This window comes from Mytilus californianus, unplaced genomic scaffold (genome assembly GCF_021869535.1).
Source record: "Mytilus californianus isolate M0D057914Y unplaced genomic scaffold, xbMytCali1.0.p SCAF_3, whole genome shotgun sequence".
In the NCBI taxonomy this organism is placed as follows: Eukaryota; Metazoa; Mollusca; class Bivalvia; order Mytilida; family Mytilidae; genus Mytilus; species Mytilus californianus.
In genome coordinates, this window is record NW_026262679.1 from 57,943,894 (window position 1) to 57,966,671 (window position 22,778).

The window sequence follows — 22,778 nt, forward strand, 5'->3', positions numbered from 1 at the left end:
CATGAGTAAAACAATCATCAAGTACACATCTTTTAATTGTGAATATATGTATAATACTTTTTATTTAGGCTAACAATGACTTTCAATATTGTAACAGTTTATTTTTTAAAGAAGAAAATAAATCAATTAAGCCTAAACTAATACTAGCATGAATTATTTACAATAAAAACCTATGATCAATGAAACAGTTATTCCTTAAAAAAACTTATCAAAATAAAACAGAAGTCAACATTTTCCTTTCTTTTTGATAAAAAACCCAGAATGTTAAGCCTTTCACCAATTCACTTCAAATCTGAATTATATAAAAAATGTAGATTTTTGAATCCTATAAATTTGCTATAAATATTAATCATATTTCTATTAATTTATTCAATAAAAATTAAGCTCAGGGTTTTAATTTGTTCTCATTAACCCCCAATACATCTAATAAATCAAACATATTACATTATCATCATCCTTATCTTGCAATGTGTCAAACAAGTTTGAAGTTGTCTTTGTATGTTCAAATATTACAGCTGTACAACTAAGAAATAATCACACAATTTGAGAATTTTTTCATTGTAATCAGAATGTAATCAAAAAGTAATCAGGATTACAAGGTATTTTGAAATGTAATTAATTAAATTAAATTACATGTAATCAGATTTTTTGCTGATTAATGATTACAATGATTACTTGAAAAATTGTAATCAATTACAGCTGATTAATGATTACAATTACCCCAAGTCTGGCAACCAGATACGTACTTTTTTAATAGGAAAGCCAAATTCCAAATATCGACATTTGTGTCTGTCAATATAGTCGGATTTGAATTTGAATAAATCATTATTTTAATGTGAAAAAAAGCTAACCAAACCTTTAAACAGACTTATTCACAAGTGATATATTTACGATACTGTTGTCAAGTCATTAAAAATGGCATTTTTGGAATTGATATTGATTCACACATTGGGTCTTTGCAACGGAAATAAAACACATTTATTCCAAAACCAGTTGTTGGCATGATATATTCCTCGCGAATGATTTTTGATGGCATGGTACTAAACCCCTAACGGGAGGGATTGTGCTTGATTTTCATATGATGAAGACATAATCTTTCGATCAGTTTAATTGAGGTCTGGAGCTGGCATGTCGGTAACTGATAGTTGTCCTTTGTTAATTTATGTTCATCATTGTCATTTTACTTAGTTTCTTCTGTTACTTATACCAACATCGGACTCGGACTTCTTTTTAATTTGAGTTTAACTATGCGTATTTCTGTGTATTTCTTTATTCCACATTGGCTAGAGGTATAGGGGGAGGGATGAGATCTCACAAAACATGATTAACCCCACTGCATTTTTGCGCCTGTCCCAAGTCAGGAACCTCTAGCCTTTGTTAGTCTTGTGTGCTTTTTTTATTTTGCTTTTTTAATATGTTTCGGAGTTTAGTGTGACGTCCATTTCGCTGAACAAGTATACATTATTGTTTGGGGACCAGATGAAGCCCGCCTCCGTGCGCGGGATTGTCTCGCTTTTTGAAGACTCATGTGTGGCCTTGGGCTGATTTGTACTCTTTTGTCGGGTTGTTGTCTCTTTGACACATTCCCCGTTTCCATTCACTATTCTATTACTTTCCTTTATTTGTTTGACAAAAACCGTATGTCGGTGTAATACAAAGAGACCGAGAGTCTTTTGATATGAGTTTCTTGATATATAAGTAGTTAACTGAGGTTTAGGTCAAAGGTCAAGGTCATGTAATAAAATTCTAATTTCGTTTTACGTCTGGATGCAACGTCAATACATTTGGGTTGGCGTTTTCTGGTGACTGTTTTAGAAGGAATGTTGTTCCCTTAAATATTTGAAATGGGCAGTTTTGCATTATAACTCATAAACCTTGCTTAAAAGAGACCTATGGTCTTTCGATTTGAGATTCATTACCTCTGACCTTCATTCTAGGTCAAGGTCGATTTGACGTTTTACAAATTGACCTTTTTTATAACTTCATTCTGGTATACTATAAAGCCATAGGGTATTTTGCATTGGGTTGGAAGACATATGGTAATTTGGTTTATGCTAGATATTTGTCTCATTGGCAATCATACCAAATCTCCTTATTTTATTTAAGACATTGAATAAGGTCAACTGGGAGTGACCTTATGTATACCGAACGTAAGATATTTTAATTACTGTATGTAAAAAAAGCTAGAAACATATATCTTTTTAAAGCAGAATGACGTTGCCTATCATATCAAAAAGGTAAGTGGCATTTTGACACTCTGAAATTATTTCCCTTCATTATTTCAAACAAAAGTTCATAGATATCTTCTTCTTGGAATCATTGTTGAAATTCATATCAACTGAAAGCAAACGTGACTTTTTAGACCGTAAATTTGCATATTATGTTCATTATTTCAAGAAAAAAGAACCTAAATATTTGTATTTTTGGAAACAGTCTGAAATGAACTATCTTCTATTAATGGAACTAACTTTAAAACCGAAGGTTACTATTCAACTTTCATGTAAAGTAGCAAACAATTAATTTCTATGGACATTTTTAATCCATATAAAAAATGAAAACAACACGTTATAAATTCATGCGTCAAAAAGCGCTTTTCTGGATTTACCTTCATCAGGAACGCTTAAAGCCGAATATTTAAGAGTTAATTAAGGATGTGTAAGAACCTAAACAGTTGAAGAGCTATATGCCCCAAAAAGTACCTAAAAATAGCCAAATCCGTCTTAGGGTCAATTTTGCCTGAGGGAGTTGAAACCTTAGATTCTTTTTAATTTAAAAATTTTTATAAACGGAAAATTTTAGAAATGTTTTGTTATAAATCATGTCAATACCGAAGTACTGACTACTGAGCTGATGCCACCCTCGGGGACTGATAGTCCACCAGCAGAGGTATCGACCCAGTGCTGTAAAAAATGAAAACAACACGTTATAAATTTCATGCTTCAGAAGCGCTTTTCTGGATTTTCCTTCATCAGGAACGCTCAAAGCCGAATATTTGAGAGCCAAGTATCTTTTAGAACCTAAACAGTTGAAGAGCTATATGACTATTTGTGTTAATTGTGATATCATAGGCATCCTTTAGAATACGGACCAGGAACTCATCTAACACATTTGATTTGATCAATTAAAAAAAAACTGTTAATAACTGTTGTTTTAGATGATCAGATTATCAAACATGTATCAATCTGCTTCAATTTTAGCTGTTAGGTAAAAGTAATTGAAAGCCTTGAAATTATATTATTTTCACCTAGTAAAGAGATGCGATTCATTAGGAATGAGTTCATAAATGGCCAAACAAATGTGCCTAATACACATCTTTGGTCTAAACTACATGTATTTTGATATAGTTTAATTGTATCTCGCTTTGATCCTCTCACGACAACATGGTTATATGGTTCAACGGTTCAACTAACAGCAAAGGTAATATACTAGCAGTCTACAACTATTACCATATTGATGTATGGTAAAAAGTATTAACTATAAGATATACTGAAAATACAATTTTTTAATCCATAACTGCATTTATATATTATCTTTTATTGCGATATCACATGCATCCTCTAGAAAACGGACCAGGAAATCATCTTACCCATGGGGTTTGATATCAATTAAAAAAACTGTTTAAAATAAAATATTATAATGAAGACGACTCGAACTGTAAAGAATCTGTTTGAATCTGTGATCAGATCAAACCGACTCGAACTGTAAGGAATCTGTTTGAATTTGTGATCAGATCAAACTTAGGCAATAAGGAACCAACCATGACACTAATAACATTTCAACACAAACTATAAAACCGAAATCAAATGATAGACTGGTACACTCTTCATAATAATTTGAATATACAAATAAGAAACAATGAAAATGAAAATATGCATTATTTATTGGTCAATATTTATATTTATCTATCTAGGCTTTGCGGATCATCATGACTGTTTCTTTCAGTGAGTAGTGATATCCCTTCCAGTGGTACCAGTTGACGCCATTAGCATATGATTTGTGTTTCCCTTTCAGATAGAGACCATTCAGGTTGCTAAAGTGACATGTATTATACCACCAGGCACCCTTGTACACCACTGCACATGACTTGCCCCATTTATCGTTATCCTTATCTTTTGCCGAGAATTTCTGTCCATTCTGAACAGCCAACGAATCTCCTGTAAATGTACGTAGTATGTTACTATAGAAATTTAATTACTCAAGTCATATCCAAAATGCGTAACAACGATGGTAATGTTAATTATGTAACTATGTTTTCGGATGTAAAAATAATTTGTTTCAAACTAATCATTGCGTTTTCCGTTGAAGAGACGTTGAATATCAATTTTATTTTGTCCTTTCTTTGTTTAGTAATTTAAAGTTATTAAAATATCCAAAGGGTTTTGAGGTGAAAGTTGCTGGATACGTACGTACGGTACGGAAAAATAAATCGTACTGTGAGAAGAAGTAAAAACATCAATATAATTCACTTTTATTTCAATTTGGTTTTGTTTACTTGAGCATTGGATACCCCTTCTAATTGTCAAAATTTCAATTTACGGAAAATTTACCTTTTAAAGATTCGTTTTTTTTTACATTGGCTGTGACACAATTTTTTTTCTTGAAAACAGAAGTTGTGAAATTTTATTCATATATATATTTTTTTATTGAAATAGCAAATTATTTATTAAATAGATACCATATGAGCAAATTTCCAAAATTGAATACTTTGATACAAATGAGTGTGTGGTGTTTACTGATTTAATGTTTTGAGAGTTAACGATAGTAACGGTTTGAAAGCAACCTTATTTTATGTTTCGGTTATGATACCTAGATAAAACATAGAAACGAACAAGATATTTGATAGGTAAATTTGAGGTCAGGTTAAATGTAAAGGGGTGTTCGAAGGGAAAAATCTAATGAGCTATGATGATTTTTACCAATTTTTTTGCGGTTTTGCCTTATATCTTAAAAATTATATTTGATAGATAGAAACTTCAGTAAGCAAAAATGACGATTTTTTAAAATTAACACGCTGAGATTTGAAACCACACTGACGGATTTAAAAAATCTTACAAAGCAGTACTGTAGTTGCCGTCGTCAATTGACGATTTGATGGTCGCAAATGCAGTTTTACTGGCGACGCGTACCCCTGCAAAATCACCTATATAGTTGATTATATCAAATCCTAATTCTCGAAACATCAGTGGAAGCTTGGAAGCGACAGCATTTGTATCACGCTGCACAGGCACTTGACAAAATACTTATATACTTTAATACAACGTGTAATATTTAGGTATTTTGTTTCAGAGGCAAGTGCCTGCCACACGCTTACATATGTGAGCTGCTGATCGTAAACCCGTATAAATAACTGAAATTTCCAAATGTTACCAAATAAGGAACTTTATTTAAATGTTTATAATAAATCAATGACAAGTCCCGTTTGAAAAGAAAACAGTTGCGGCCTTGCTTTTAAATTAACTTTGCATATGCATTATTGTCTGGATATCATTTAAATTAAACCCCATTCCCTAAGTAACTGTCTTTGTCAACATAACCAATGATAGCACCCATTCCTTTTAAACTTAAATCTAAAATGATCACTTGTTCATGAGAATAGTTTTGGTGGAACACTATTCAACGGCGAAATAAAAAATTGACATGAAAAGGTCCTTCATACGACTTTCTTTTCGATTTCTTTCTTTAAATATTTATTTATGATCATCTATGATAAAGAATCTATGTCATTGGGGACCTCGATGGTTCCCTTGTGACTTCAACGACCTTTTCAGCAACCAGCAGAGGTGGGTCCGATTACTTTCAATGTAATTGATTAAATTACAATTACTTTGTCAATTGTACGATTAAATTAAATTAATGATTACATCATTTCTCAAAGTAGCTGATTAAATTAATGATTACATTGGCAAGTAATCATGATTACATCTGATTACAATGAATTTCAAAATAACCCATTTGAATGATGTTAATAAATAAAGATTACAACTGTAGCATGTTTTGAGAAAGGATTTTATTTGATAAAATTTTCTTCATTAGGAAATAATTGCCTGTTAACTAAGTCAGGAATATGACAGTTGTTACCCATTCATTTGATGTGTTGACTACAGTATTTTGTTATTTCACTTTTTGATATGTTATGAAATGATAACCTCCAAATTCAAAATGAAAACTTCCAAATTCATTGATTTAATATACCACAAAGATTCACAACATATAAACATGAACATTTTGTCACTGGTTATGGCCCTTTACACTTTACCATTCTATAATTATTAATCTATGAAATATTTTGACTTCTATTGAATAAAGGTTTCTAAATTAAAGAGGCTTGGCTATTGTCTTTCTGACATCTTACAGATTTTATATGTATTTCAGTTATCAGTCAAAAAAACGTCTAAAAATTGTAATAGTATTGTTTAATAATCATTACATTTTACGTGTACTTATATATACCAACATTTGTTTATTTAAAAAAAAACATATTTGTCACAATTTTGCTTGTGCTAGTTAGATAAATTTTCTTTTATCTTTTATCATATTGCCCTAGGTACAGAATAGGTAATTGAAATAAAAACATACTTTAATTGGTCCTCTACCTGTCAATTAAAATGTGACAATAATCACAATATCAACAAAAGGCTTTTAATTCAGGTTTTAAAATAGTATAACATGAGTAAAACAATCATCAAGTACACATCTTTTAATTGTGAATATATGTATAATACTTTTTATTTAGGCTAACAATGACTTTCAATATTGTAACAGTTTATTTTTTAAAGAAGTAAATAAATCAATTAGGGGAAATTCGCCTAATTGCGGACACTTTTTCAAATCCGGAAGTTTGGATACCGTAGGGGCCAATTGCGGACACACTGGTGGTTGCACTAGACAGGAGAAGATAGAGGGGTATCAAATGAACTATTTCCCGCGTTTTCAGGTCTCCTCTCTTGATTGGTAGATTGGAAACACTTAAAACCCGCGGAAATGTCCAGTCGTGTAAATGCGGACAGAGGGAGTTAAAATACGGACACTTTATCGTCAAATTGCGGACACTTATTTTCAATCTGTTCTTGCTATTCAAAACGTAGTTAGGGCCTACTATGTATATATATATATAGTATTACCTTTCATTAATACCATTTCAGTGCATCTTAGAGCATGTCTGGAAATGGTTTTCGCACATGAACCGGTAATACACGTGGAAAGGTGAGAAAAATGAGATTAAAAAAGTTCATTAAATATCTCATATCACGCCAATTATAAAATGATATAAGAAGCAGAAACTTTTTTGTACTGACAAATTCCATTGTGATATTGTTTTTCAAGATGCATGCACGCAAATATATACGTGATATATTTGTGATAATTATCAATTTCAAATCGCTTGGCATTCGTTACAATTCCCAATCACTTAAAAATCAGGTAGTCCTATAGCATAAAACGCCTTTGTGTTAGATTTTTATATTTGAAATTTCAGGGAATTATGAAAAAAGACAGTATTATGAACACTGACCCGTGGCACTCCTCAATGAAGGGCCCGGCTGGCCTAAGTCCAATATATTCAAAATGAAAATTAAAATACAATGAAAGAGAGCATCCCCTAATGGTACTATAAAATGTTGTGTTAAAATTCTTTTACAATTTACCAAAGCAAACTTGAATTTAGTCCTACGGCATAGAAAGTATAGACGGACGGATTGATAGACAGAGTGATAAATATAGGGCACCCGCCTAAAGACGGCGGGTCATAATAAAAAAAGGTAGTGCTGGAAATTATGGTCACTTATGATGATACGTTATTGGTGTTCGTTGCATTTCGTCACACATATATTTAATTTTCTACATAATACCCGATCTCTGACCAAAAAATGGCATCGGATTTTAACCGGCTGGCGACAGGATACCAATGTATGCAGAATATGCATACCAAGTTCGGTGCCTTAAATAAAATGTCTAAAACACAACAGGTTAACGATAGGTGCATAGTATGATTAACTAGACATCGTTGAGATGGGAGCCATCTCTGTGGGCCCCACTGTGAATAACGTGTGGTAAAAAAATTGTATCTTTACCAAAGGACATGGGGTTGTCATCTGAAACCAAAGTTTTTAACCTTGACCTTTGACCAAGGAAGTTGTACATACATTATCACACACCATCTGATGTTGGTTAATATACATGTCAAGTATAAAGTTTGAAATCATAACAGTTCTCTAGATATAGAGCGGACACGATCTTTACCATAGGACATGGGGTTGTCAACTGAAACCAAAGTTTTTAACCTTGACCTTTGACCTAGGAAGTTGTACAAACATTATGACACACCCTCTGGTGTAGGTTAATATACATGTCAAGTATAAAGTATGAAATCATAGCGGTTCTCCAGATATAGAGCGGACACGATTTGTTACGGACGGACAGGTTGATCACTATATAGGGCGACCCGCTATTCGGCGGGGCCCTAAATACCAATATTCATCTGTCCAAGCAGGGAAGAAAACGTGAGGTATATGTCGTTCACATGAGAAAATTACAGAACCAAATATGGAAGAATGTACTCAAGTGCTGCAGAAGGGAGAGACATATCGTTCATAAAGACATGTACTGCGAGTACAATGGATTTTGGATTGAAAGTTGTAGAGCTATTCCTCATTGCTCATTATTTCAATTTTTTTTCAGATTACTGTGATTGTTGTATCTTTATTTCTAATTTTTTTGTTTTTGTTTTTCATTTTCAGTTTCTTTGATTTTTTTCACTTGCCGTTTTTCAGATCAAAAATATTCAAATGGTGTATTAAGAACATATGTCGTACCTCAGGCTGTTTCTCATACTATGATGTCTTTTCTCTTTCATGTTTTACGTGGAATTAGACAAGGACTTCGGATAAATTATGGGACGATGACTTTAAGATTGTTGTGCAATGGTTTGCCAATATATGTATATAATTCGTCGTAGAGTTGTCACTGGTTCAGACGTACTTATATATACATATATATATATATATATAAAGATCGATGCATTATTTGTCTTTGAAAATGTCTGTACCAAGTCAGAGACAATGATATATTATACAGTGCTTTTATTGTCCATAGAGAAACCCAAAATTGATATGACCAAAAAAGTATCAAACGGTCAACACAGGGATAATTTATTTTGTCCATACAACGCTAATTGATTTCGCTTTTATGTCCATACAAATAATTTAAAATAGTATTAATAGACCTCACTTAATTTTCTGTTTTCACTTTTTTGTCCTTTCTACTTTTACATTTAGTAGCCTTTTTTGACTCCACTTCAGCTTTCTTCATTTTTCTCTCAACTTTTTTAAGTTTATTTTCTGCCTTTTTCTTTTCTCTTTCCTCTTTCTTTTGCTGCATTAAGAGTTTTTCCTTTACTACTTCTTCTCTTGTTAGAAGACGGTGTGATTGTTTTGAAACGTTTTTATACTTTTTTGTTTTAGTCTCTGGGGCGACTTTGTTATTTTCTTGGGCATTTGATTCAAATGGGAGAAACAATGAATGTACTTCGGTGTTCCAACTCTCAAACAATTCCATCGTACCATCATCATCCGCGGTACCGACTAAATGTATCTTGTTATCCAAGATAAGTTGAAGTAAAGCTTCGGGGTCATCAATTTCTGGTTGTACGAAATCACCCGCTTCTGACATGGTTGACGCTTGCCCTCCATTTTCAATTGATACCATTTCATCGCCAGATGCCGTTGGAATTGCTGTTGCGCTATACACTTGTGCTGTGGTACTACAGTGGGCGTTGGATTTGTCAGATGATTGGTCAGATGTAGGGGCTTTATCTTTGTTTTCCGATGCTTCACTAGGGAGATAGGCCTCCGACGGTATGGCATGAGTGTTAAAGGGATATATACCACATGCTCTGAATCCACTTTTGATGTTTTCTTTGCTTAGAGCCTCATTCCATGCAGTTTTAAACAAACTTGGGAATGTCCATTTGTCAATTTTGTGGAGCATATTCTCCTGCAAGAACTCCGAGCAGGCTCTATCATATTGTTTATTGAATGGGCCAAATACTGATCGATCCAGTGGTTGTAAATAATGAGTGGTATGTGGTGGCAAAGACAAAATTACTATGTCTTCCTTGATTCCTTCTTGGATCAAAGCCAGTGATTCATGTGACGAGTGTCCGTCGAGGATCAACAGCTGGGGTCGATCCCCTCCACATTGTTTCAGGAAAATGTCCTTAAACCATTTCTCACCGATTCTGTCGTTCATCCAACCACTGTCTTGATAATCCCACATAGTGCCACTCGGGGCCTCTGTGATATTAAATCCAAATACAGACCGCTCTGTTTTGCCCTGTACAATTGACAGTGGACTAATTTTCTGCCCCTCCGCGTTCACACAAGCTACGATTGTTACGTGCGTACTCATAGCACTAGTGCGACCTGGGACATTTCTAGCACCCTTCTCTGCCAATACTTTAACTGGGTCATGCTCAAATGATTTACCCGTCTCGTCCATGTTCCAAATAACTTTAGGTTTATTTGTAATATCCTTTTCAATCAGAATTTTCTCCAATTCCTGAAAATACTCTTCTACTTTCTGTCTGTTCATCATCCTGCATCTAAGGGAGCCTTGTTTTTTCAGGCTTTCTAATAACTAGGTCATTGTGGCGTTCTTTCGAATTCTGCCACCAATCTTTTCCTGGTATAGAGTTTTTGAAAGGCGTTTTGATCTCTAGCCTTTTAACTAATGTCCCAGTTCTCACAAGAAGTTGCCTGCGTGATATACCAACTCCTAACTGTGATGCCCGTTTTACAGATTTAACTATTGAATTTTCCAATTCTAGGGGCAGGGCTGGTTTGCGGCCCCTACCAACTTGTATATTTCTTTTTCCGGTAACTCTATCCCCAACGGTTGACTTAGGAACGTTGAAATGCTCCATTGCCTTTCTCACGGACATTTGGCCAGTCTTAACGGTCTCGACAGCATTCTCGAGCGATTTCAGGTTATATTTCAATATATGTGATTTATTTTTTGCTCTTAACATTCTGAAAAAAATATCAGAAGATTTATTAATATTTTGCTCAATGTTATAGGAACCGACTATTTACTATACGGTATGGGTTTTTCTCATTGTTGAAGACTGTACGGTTGCCTATAATTATTTACATCCACTTTATTTTAACTTTGGTGGATAGTTGTCTCATTGGCAATCATACCTCATCTCCTTATTTTTATATAGAAGATAGGTATATACAGATATTGATAGCAATTTACATTGTTTAAAATGGCAGCAAGTACGATAGATTTCTTTTCGTCTGTCTTTCTGATAGTCGGTAATAGATTTAATTTCAAGACAAGAGACAAAAATCTGAGATTCATTCACCAATTTATCTTAAATGTGCCTAGATGGATACACATGACATTTAATACCAATGGAGGAAGCTCCATTCCGATTTTCATGTGGAGCATTTCCGATTTTTCGTTTTTTGAAAATGACCGGTGATGCCTTTCATGACGTTGTCAGTTTTCTAGTTAACGTTTGTTTCCCGATTTCCCGGATTTTTTTTTTTCATTAGACAGACGGACAGACAGACAGACGACTGGATGTACAAGGTCATTACTGTTGGACGCTCGCAGAAAATCTAAAGAGATCTTTAAAACCGATGTATGGTTATTTTATTTCTATCATATTTTAAAAAAGTTTTATTAAATCATTTCTTCAAAAGAATATCCGTGATATCAATGAGTTCGTCTGCCTCTTCTGCAGTAAGAATGTCCAACTCTTTACCTCTTTTACTTAATTTTCTAGCAATAAACACAATGCTGCTGAATTCATTTTCCTTATCACTTTCAATAATTTCACATAGTAGTGTTGATACATATACATGTTTTGATAAACATAATAATTTCATAAATAAACAGCAAACAGCATCATTGTCAAATAGCCACTCGTCTACGAGACATTGTTGCAATTTCATTTTGGCGACGGTTTTAGTACCTAAAACTAGGTACATTCCATTTTCTCTTGCAAAAAGTCCTAAACATGTAGACATTCTGTAAAGAGAGAGAAATAGATTGACTTCAAAACCCGGCTTTGAGAAAGATGTTTTTCAGTTTTTGACCTAGTGAAGATGGGTGCAACTGGAGTGAAAATCAGACTGGTAAACGCATTATATTCGTAATATGCAAAATGAAAGGAAAACAAATAAACCCAAATCAACACTTTATTGATATACTGAAATGTATAGGATTCGCATTAATACTAGGAGATTCTAAGAGAATTTTGCTTATTTTCCACATCATAGTATTGACATTGCACCACTACACGTGTTCAAAATATCTTGTGTCCGCATTTTGGCTATCATATTATTTTTGGTAGTGTAAATGCGGACACTTGCTTTTTCCTATTTTGTAATCAAAATTTAGACAAATCAGTAAAAATAATTAAAAGAAATGTTTCCTTGCATATAATACACAATGCCTATTGCTTTTCAACACATAAATGACCATACTTACATGAATAACTGTGTATAGACTGACACGTTGACTTTAGATCTTTTTCAAAATTTCCCGGGTTTCAAACTTGTTGACATAAGCTATTTATAGCATGCACTTTCAATCACATGACATAAAAGTAAATCGAAAGTAATAAACGTGATATCCTTATTGCAACAAAATAGAGTGTCAATAGAAAACAAAACACCTTATTTCTTATATCTATTTTATTTGAATTTTTCATAATTTCATTGAAAAGTGAGATATCCGTTTTCCGTCCGCATATCGGCGCTGTCCGCAATTAGGCGAATTTCCCCTAAGCCTAAACTAATACTAGCATGACTTATTTACAATAAAAACCTATGATCAATGAAACAGTTATTCCTTAAAAAAACTTATCAAAATAAAACAGAAGTCAACATTTTCCTTTCTTTTTGATAAAAAACCCAGAATGTTAAGCCTTTCACCAATTCACTTCAAATCTGAATTATATAAAAAATGTAGATTTTTGAATCCTATAAATTTGCTATAAATATTAATCATATTTCTATTAATTTATTCAATAAAAATTAAGCTCAGGGTTTTAATTTGTTCTCATTAACCCCCAATACATCTAATAAATCAAACATATTACATTATCATCATCCTTATCTTGCAATGTGTCAAACAAGTTTGAAGTTGTCTTTGTATGTTCAAATATTACAGCTGTACAACTAAGAAATAATCACACAATTTGAGAATTTTTTCATTGTAATCAGAATGTAATCAAAAAGTAATCAGGATTACAAGGTATTTTGAAATGTAATTGATTAAATTAAATTACATGTAATCAGATTTTTTGCTGATTAATGATTACAATGATTACTTGAAAAATTGTAATCGATTACAGCTGATTAATGATTACAATTACCCCAAGTCTGGCAACCAGATACGTACTTTTTTAATAGGAAAGCCAAATTCCAAATATCGACATTTGTGTCTGTCAATATAGTCGGATTTGAATTTGAATAAATCAATATTTTAATGTGAAAAAAAGCTAACCAAACCTTTAAACAGACTTATTCACAAGTGATATATTTACGATACTGTTGTCAAGTCATTAAAAATGGCATTTTTGGAATTGATATTGATTCACACATTGGGTCTTTGCAACGGAAATAAAACACATTTATTCCAAAACCAGTTGTTGGCATGATATATTCCTCTCGAATGATTTTTGATGGCATGGTACTAAACCCCTAACGGGAGGGATTGTGCTTGATTTTCATATGATGAAGACATAATCTTTCGATCAGTTTAATTGAGGTCTGGAGCTGGCATGTCGGTAACTGATAGTTGTCCTTTGTTAATTTATGTTCATCATTGTCATTTTACTTAGTTTCTTCTGTTACTTATACCAACATCGGACTCGGACTTCTTTTTAATTTGAGTATAACTGTGCGTATTTCTGTGTATTTGTTTATTCCACATTGGCTAGAGGTATAGGGGGAGGGATGAGATCTCACAAAACATGATTAACCCCACTGCATTTTTGCGCCTGTCCCAAGTCAGGAACCTCTAGCCTTTGTTAGTCTTGTGTGCTTTTTTTATTTTGCTTTTTTAATATGTTTCGGAGTTTAGTGTGACGTCCATTTCGCTGAACAAGTATACATTATTGTTTGGGGACCAGATGAAGCCCGCCTCCGTGCGCGGGATTGTCTCGCTTTTTGAAGACTCATGTGTGGCCTTGGGCTGATTTGTACTCTTTTGTCGGGTTGTTGTCTCTTTGACACATTCCCCGTTTCCATTCACAATTCTATTACTTTCCTTTATTTGTTTGACAAAAACCGTATGTCGGTGTAATACAAAGAGACCGAGAGTCTTTTGATATGAATTTCTTGATATATAAGTAGTTAACTGAGGTTTAGGTCAAAGGTCAAGGTCATGTAATAAAATTCTAATTTTGTTTTACGTCTGGATGAAACGTCAATACATTTGGGTTGGCGTTTTCTGGTGACTGTTTTAGAAGGAATGTTGTTCCCTTAAATATTTGAAATGGGCAGTTTTGCATTATAACCTTGCTTAAAAGAGACATATGGTCTTTCGATTTGAGATTCATTACCTCTGACCTTCATTCTAGGTCAAGGTCGATTTGACGTTTTACAAATTGACCTTTTTTATAACTTCATTCTGGTATACTATAAAGCCATAGGGTATTTTGCATTGGGTTGGAAGACATATGGTAATTTGGTTTATGCTAGATATTTGTCTCATTGGCAATCATACCAAATCTCCTTATTTTATTTAAGACATTGAATAAGGTCAACTGGGAGTGACCTTATGTATACCGAACGTAAGATATTTTAATTACTGTATGTAAAAAAAGCTAGAAACATATATCTTTTTAAAGCAGAATGACGTTGCCTATCATATCAAAAAGGTAAGTGGCATTTTGACACTCAGAAATTATTTCCCTTCATTATTTCAAACAAAAGTTCATAGATATCTTCTTCTTGGAATCATTGTAGAAATTCATATCAACTGAAAGCAAACGTGACTTTTTAGACCGTAAATTTGCATGTTATGTTCATTATTTCAAGAAAAAAGAACCTAAATATTTGTATTTTTGGAAACAGTCTGAAATGAACTATCTTCTATTAATGGAACTGACTTTAAAACCGGAAGTTACTATTCAACTTTCATGTAAAGTAGCAAACAATTAATTTCTATGGACATTTTTAATCCATATAAAAAATGAAAACAACACGTTATAAATTCATGCGTCAAAAAGCGCTTTTCTGGATTTACCTTCATCAGGAACGCTTAAAGCCGAATATTTAAGAGTTAATTAAGGATGTGTAAGAACCTAAACAGTTGAAGAGCTATATGCCCCAAAAAGTACCTAAAAATAGCCAAATCCGTCTTAGGGTCAATTTTGCCTGAGGGAGTTGAAACCTTAGATTCTTTTTAATTTAAAAATTTATAAACGGAAAATTTTAGAAATGTTTTGTTATAAATCATGTCAATACCGAAGTACTGACTACTGAGCTGATGCCACCCTCGGGGACTGATAGTCCACCAGCAGAGGTATCGACCCAGTGCTGTAAAAAATGAAAACAACACGTTATAAATTTCATGCTTCAGAAGCGCTTTTCTGGATTTTCCTTCATCAGGAACGCTCAAAGCCGAATATTTGAGAGCCAAGTATCTTTTAGAACCTAAACAGTTGAAGAGCTATATGACTATTTGAGTTAATTATGATATCATAGGCATCCTTTAGAATACGGACCAGGAACTCATCTAACACATTTGATTTGATCAATTAAAAAAAAACTGTTAATAACTGTTGTTTTAGATGATCAGATTATCAAACATGTATCAATCTGCTTCAATTTTAGCTGTTAGGTAAAAGTATTTGAAAGCCTTGAAATTATATTATTTTCACCTAGTAAAGAGATGCGATTCATCAGGAATGAGTTCATAAATGGCCAAAAAAATGTGCCTAATACACATCTTTGGTCTAAACTACATGTATTTTGATATAGTTTATTTGTATCTCGCTTTGATCCTCTCACGACAACATAGTTATATGGTTCAACGGTTCAACTAACAGCAAAGGTAATATACTAGCAGTCTACAACTATTACCATATTGATGTATGGTAAAAAGTATTGACTATAAGATATACTGAAAATACAATTTTTTAATCCATAACTGCATTTATATATTATCTTTTATTGCGATATCACATGCATCCTCTAGAAAACGGACCAGGAAATCATCTTACCCATGGGGTTTGATATCAATTAAAAAAACTGTTTAAAATAAAATATTATAATGAAGACGACTCGAACTGTAAGGAATCTGTTTGAATCTGTGATCAGATCAAACCGATTCGAACTGTAAGGAATCTGTTTGAATTTGTGATCAGATCAAACTTAGGCAATGAGGAACCAACCATGACACTAATAACATTTCAACACAAACTATAAAACCGAAATCTAATGATAGACTGGTACACTCTTCATAATAATTTGAATATACAAATAAGAAACAATGAAAATGTAAAATGTGCATTATTTATTGGTCAATATTTATATTTATCTATCTAGGCTTTGCGGATCATCATGACTGTTTCTTTCAGTGAGTAGTGATATCCCTTCCAGTGGTACCAGTTGACGCCATTAGCATATGATTTGTGTTTCCCTTTCAGATAGAGACCATTCAGGTTGCTAAAGTGACATGTATTATACCACCAGCCACCCTTGTACGCCACTGCACATGACTTGCCCCATTTATCGTTATCCTTATCTTTTGCCGAGAATTTCTGTCCATTCTGAACAGCCAACGAATCTCCTGTAAATGTACGTAGTATGTTACTATAGAAATTCAATTACTCAAGTCATATCCAAAATGCGTAACAACGATGGTAATGTTAATTATGTAACTATGTTTTCGGATGTAAAAATAATTTGTTTCAAACTAATCATTACGTTTTCCGTTGAAGAGACGTTGAATATCAATTTTATTTTGTCCTTTCTTTGTTTAGTAATTTAAAGTTATTAAAATATCCAAAGGGTTTTGAGGTGAAAGTTGCTGGATACGTACGTACGGTACGGAAAAATAAATCGTACTGTGAGAAGAAGTAAAAACATCAATATAATTCACTTTTATTTCAATTTGGTTTTGTTTACTTGAGCATTGGATACCCCTTCTAATTGTCAAAATTTCAATTTACAGAAAATTTACCTTTTAAAGATTCGTTTTTTTTACATTGGCTGTGACACAATTTTTTTCTTGAAAACAGAAGTTGTGAAATTTTATTCATATATATTTTTTTTTATTGAAATAGCAAATTATTTATTAAATAGATACCATATGAGCAAATTTCCAAAATTGAATACTTTGATACAAATGAGTGTGTGGTGTTTACTGATTTAAAGTTTTGAGAGTTAACGATAGTAACGGTTTGAAAGCAACCTTATTTTATGTTTCGGTTATGATACCTAGATAAAACATAGAAACGAACAAGATATTTGATAGGTAAATTTGAGGTCAGGTCAAATGTAAAGGGGTGTTCGAAGGGAAAAATCTAATGAGCTATGAGGAATGTAAGGTAACTTCCCATCTACAATAATGGTTTGACCATTAGAGTCGTATATGAGCTAAGGAGCATTCTAGTTCAGTGTCACAAGTCGCAGGTCTACGAAGGCAATGACCACGATACGTACGGTACGTGATTATGACGAGGGGGATTTTAACGACCTTGACTACCCATGAGATTCTTGCACGGTCGGTCACGTGATTATGAGAGATTGTAGTCTCTAATATGACATTTCATCGAAGGACAAGGTTGAAGCCAAATCTTTAAGACTTAGACAAATGTTGTAGCTTATCAAGTATACATTGTACCTTATAATACAAGACATAGCTTGTAGGGTATCAAATTCTACAATAAGGACAAGTTTGTCCCTTACGCAGATAGTAATTGAAAAAAATTGTATCAGTGTATATATATTGATAGGGAAATGATTTTTATAAATAAATTTAACTGTCAAAGAAAGAGCAGTTGTACATATTTTTAGTTATTGATACCATTTTATGAATACAATTAACGTTTTGAGTAATATGAAAATAGAATATTTCGGATCGAGCATAAAACTGGTGTACACGTTACAAGTGTTTTGCAGGATATTTTTACGAATCCATATATGAACATAAATTGAAAACCAAATAATACATGAAAGGATAACATGGAGTTATAATACGTGAATGTGGTTAAAATGTTTATGGGTCCTCAATCCTCTTTTAGTCTTCAAAAAGCCTTTGTATCATCTTCCCTTTTTTACCTGCATGTTTTGGGAAATCATTTAAAACACCAGTAACATTAAAACTTGAAAATTTGAACATTAATTCTATTATTGCCTTAGATCTTCAAAACCCATATCATTTAGTCAGATTTTAAGAACGTTGGGAAAGTGTTAAATGGCTTTCTTTCATGTTGTATAGATAAATAGTCGACTTGAAATCTGCAAAAATATGTTAAAATATTACGTCATCAGATATTTTCTCCTCTCATCAAACGGAAAGTCAAAAAAAAAAAAAATGAATAAAAGTATGGGTTGAAGATAAGATAAAAAAACCATAAAGGCTCTAAAGACAAAAGAAGCTTACCTGCATCGCCAGAATAACCACCAACATCCAAAATATATCCAGAACTTTCGCTACCAACGCTGAACTTCTTATACAGGGCATACTTTTGGTTGTTTTCGAAGTCTTCCATATCAATCCTCAATTTGTATTTTCCTTGAGAGGTAAGTTGATGCAGATGGTCGTTACCTTACGTAAATTCAAGTTGAAATGTACAATTAATGACATATCTTAATATTGTTTGTTATTTTCTAGAATTGGGTGATATTGGCAGATCTTGATTGCATCTGGTAAATTTAACACCTGCGTGATGTTGAAGACTGTACGTTACTGTCTAGAAGTCTTTTTTTGTCGATGGTTGCTGTCTCATTGACGCATATACTCATCTGCTTTAATTCATATCAATTAAATGATTTGGAAAAATGTCTGTTCATGGTATAATCAATCAATCATGCAGTCATTCTACAATAAGTTATTTAGACTAAGACAAACTCATCTTGAAAAAATCAAAGAATGAAAGGATATTTCAGATATTTGTCATTGTTACAGCAATACAGATACACAAAAAATTTGTAAGCTCTAAATTAGACAAAGTCTGAAAATTTTAGATAGATTTTAGCAGAAACTATCAAAGATCTGACAGCCAAACGGAATTCCTTGAAAGCCGGAAACAAAGTTATTAAAGCCACTGAAAAGTTTCCCTGACTCAAGACGGGCACATACACCTTTCATACTTTTTATTAGTGACATTAAAAAGCTACATTAAAAGCGTACGATAAAATCATTACAGAAGAGCACTTAATATAAAAATAAGGAGATGTGGTATGATTGCCAATAAGAAAAGTATCCACCAAAGATCAAATGAAGTTGATGTAAGCAATCATAGGCAACCATACGGCCTTCAACAATGAGAAAAACCCATACTGTATAGTCGGCTATAAAAGGCCCCGACCTGAAAAATATGAAACAATTCAATTGAGAAAAACTAAAAGCCTGATTTATAACAAAACAATTTACAAAAATCAAATATGACAGACATGAACCAACGACAACCACTGAACTACAGGGTCCAGACTCCCCCTAACCTGGGACAGTGGTGTAACAGCACAACATAAGAACAAACTATAAAAATCAGTTGAAAAAGGTTTAACTCATCAGATCGATACAAAGCAGAAAAACATCAAACAAAACCACAGATCGGACGTACTCTATAATAGCGGCAAAATAAATTAGAAAAAGCAGTTATTGCTAATATAAAATCACTAGGTTCTACACTGAATCTCTTATTTTATTTGCCCTACCTCGGAATGGACAATCATAATGCAATTTCATAATCAATGCAGAAAGACGTGATTTTTGACATGTAGAATTCATTTTGTTTAGGAATACAATGTACAAAAGCGAACATTTTAGTTTTTTACAAAGTTTAAATAAGAAAACTGATGTTGATAAAAACGATAGATAGAATATGCAATGACTATACAACAGTACAATAAATTAATCCTTTAGAGATCAGTCTATCAACATACAAAGACGAATCTTAAGAACTTTTATTTTATTTTTTAGCTCTCAGTAAATGACAGTATAGTAGTTGAACTTATAAATTTTCTATATATATATATGTGAAAGTATTTATTACCTAACCAAAATTCTTCACATTGGTTACCAAATCCTTGTTTATAAGTGGCCCAGTCTCTATAGAAATTAGTCTTTCCATTCATTCTACGTTGAAAAACCTGAAAATAACAACAAATAACAAGTATAGACATATGAACATATAACTCATTCGAAATTTAAAAACGCAAGCGAAAATGTTTTTGTTTTCAATAACTGAAATACAAAAAGGTTTTCATGAGTAATTGAAAAAAAAAACTATTAATAATAATAATAATAATAATAATAATAATAATAATAATAATAATGATAATAATAATAATAATAACGATGATAATATTAATAATTGAAAATAAGAATAAAAAAGTTTCTTTCTCAGAGATAAACAATATAAATTATTTTTGCTAGATGTAAAATTCCTCCCTAGGAATAAATTGACTCGTAGTTTGTTTATATACAGTATTTTGGATTAACCGTTCAATTTTTCTAAACGCTTAATTCATTTGCTAAAACACTAAAAGAGAGGCAAAAGATACCAAAGGGACATTCCAGCTTTAAAAAAAGTCCAAAACAAACTGACAATGCCATGGCCAAAAACGAAAAATCGACGAAAAGACTAACAACAATACATAAAACACAACATGGAAAACTAAAGACTGAGCAACATGAACCCTACCAAAAACCGGTGGTGATCTTAAGTGCTGCGGAAGGATAATCAGATCCTGCTCCACATGTGTTACCCGTCGTGTTGATTATGTAAGGAGAAACCCGTTGATCAGTCTAATTCGGAAGGTCACACTCGAGGAAAAGAGGACGGGGTTGTGGTTTCAACAGTTGGTTATCATTAACTTATCTGATTATTTTTTGTGTTCATCTATCATTCCATTTAAACTCACAGTCCATCCCCCACCATGTTTCTTCATTTCACAGAAAACCTTGAAACCAGAAGTTTTATCAGGGAAGATCTTGTAGATTCCACTTTTACAATTTGATTTGTCCAGCTCACCACAGTCACTTGGTCTCTTTACTAAAAAATATAAATACGTTTCAAAACACGTGACTTTTTGTTCTAGATTACTTGGTTTATAGTGAAATAAATAATTTGAATTGGTGTCAGAGGCTCTTATTTGACGTCTTGTAATTGAATATCACTAAACAAACAGCCAATAAGGTTATTACCAAATGTCATAACAATCTTAATGTGAACCGTTATGTACTTACTTTTTAAGGAATTGGTATTGATGTTTATGTATATATATGCATGAGTTCGAATCCCGGCGAGGGATGAACAAAAAACTTGCTTCCGCAAATTTGCAGATTTAACATTGTTGTGCTGATATTATATATATATAATATATATATGTATAAAACATTGGTATTAATTCGAGAGAAACGAATACAGTCATGTGTACTACCACATTAGATCAGTTATTTTGCAATAAATTATATAAATGGCTTTCATACCTTTGCACGAGGATTGGGGTTCATCATCATCATCATCTTCATCTACTATTTCGTTGTTTGTTCTGCATGCACAATTGTCAGAGAGTAACCCAACGACTTTATTAGCTGTTTCACCATAAAATGTAACAGCTACAACAGAAATAAATTTCACGAAATAATTTATTATACATTTGATAGTTTGTCACATAATGGTATCATTGGTATTGATAATTTTTTTATCTAAATTATATGTCTTATATATTAACCAGAGCATATCAAATAATTCGTTACTTTAAAAACAACCAATAAAGTTTCACCTAGGAAATAGCCGGGGAAAGTAGATTAGGACTGAAACTGACGAGACAAAATTCTAAATCTTAAGGGAAGTCAAAATAAAATTTCAGCCAAGCCTTCATTTAAACTTTATAGACCAAAAATAGGAGAAATTTCATATTGATCACCAGTTAACAAATTAAGGCAATAAATGCTTCAAGAGTTATTGTCTTAAAATAATCTTAGGTTCCCTTTTTAACTTATGTTTAAGAATTTATTTAAAACATTATAATTTAAAGAATATTATACCAGATGCGCAGTCCTTTCCTGGCGATGATTCTGCAAACGTGTTTCCAGTAAAGAATATCAGCGATATAGTCGTATAGAGAATCATCTTCATGTCTAAAATGTGCATTCCTGAAGTTTGATAACCTTGTAAAAAATATCGTTTATATACATGGACTGTAAATTGATTTTTACAAGGTGTTACATTTTTGTCAAGTTAAATAAATTTCCTAATATTCTGTTAGCATGACAAAAATTAACAAATATACTGTCATTTTAGAATAGAAGCTGAACAATGCTATTAAATTTTCTTTGAATACACAGTATTACAGATTTGATTATCAGAGTACATTTCAAGTTGCAGATAATTTAAAAAGAATAACAAGGAATTGTTATTGCAAATATTTCATGAATAAAGTAACATAACACCCATCTTAGTTTGCTAAGACAGCATCAATTTGACTACGTTTTCATTTTCGGCAGCAAATGACGATATGTCTGTGTTTAAGCGTCCAAGTTAGATTGAAAGTAAAAATTTAAAATAAAGAGTATGACGGATG

The 22,778-nt window shown here is 32.6% G+C and overlaps 1 protein-coding gene across 2 annotated transcripts; it reads right to left on the reverse strand.

Moving 5' to 3' along the window:
• Positions 1-3,862: 3,862 nt before the first annotated feature.
• On the reverse strand, positions 3,863-22,355 carry LOC127733033 (microfibril-associated glycoprotein 4-like). 2 transcript variants are annotated; one of them, XM_052242301.1, is made up of 6 exons: positions 22,243-22,355; positions 21,682-21,810; positions 21,114-21,244; positions 20,243-20,339; positions 18,628-18,792; positions 3,863-4,154 (listed from the first exon to the last, which is right to left on the reverse strand). In XM_052242301.1, the coding sequence occupies exons 1-6, from the start codon at positions 22,346-22,348 to the stop codon at positions 3,907-3,909; spliced, it is 876 nt and encodes a 291-aa protein (XP_052098261.1). In that variant the 5' UTR covers positions 22,349-22,355; the 3' UTR covers positions 3,863-3,906. The 2 variants fall into 2 exon arrangements, with proteins under 2 accessions (XP_052098261.1, XP_052098260.1); XM_052242300.1 differs by lacking the exon at positions 3,863-4,154 and adding an exon at positions 16,519-16,809.
• Between the last annotated feature and the right edge of the window lie 423 nt (positions 22,356-22,778).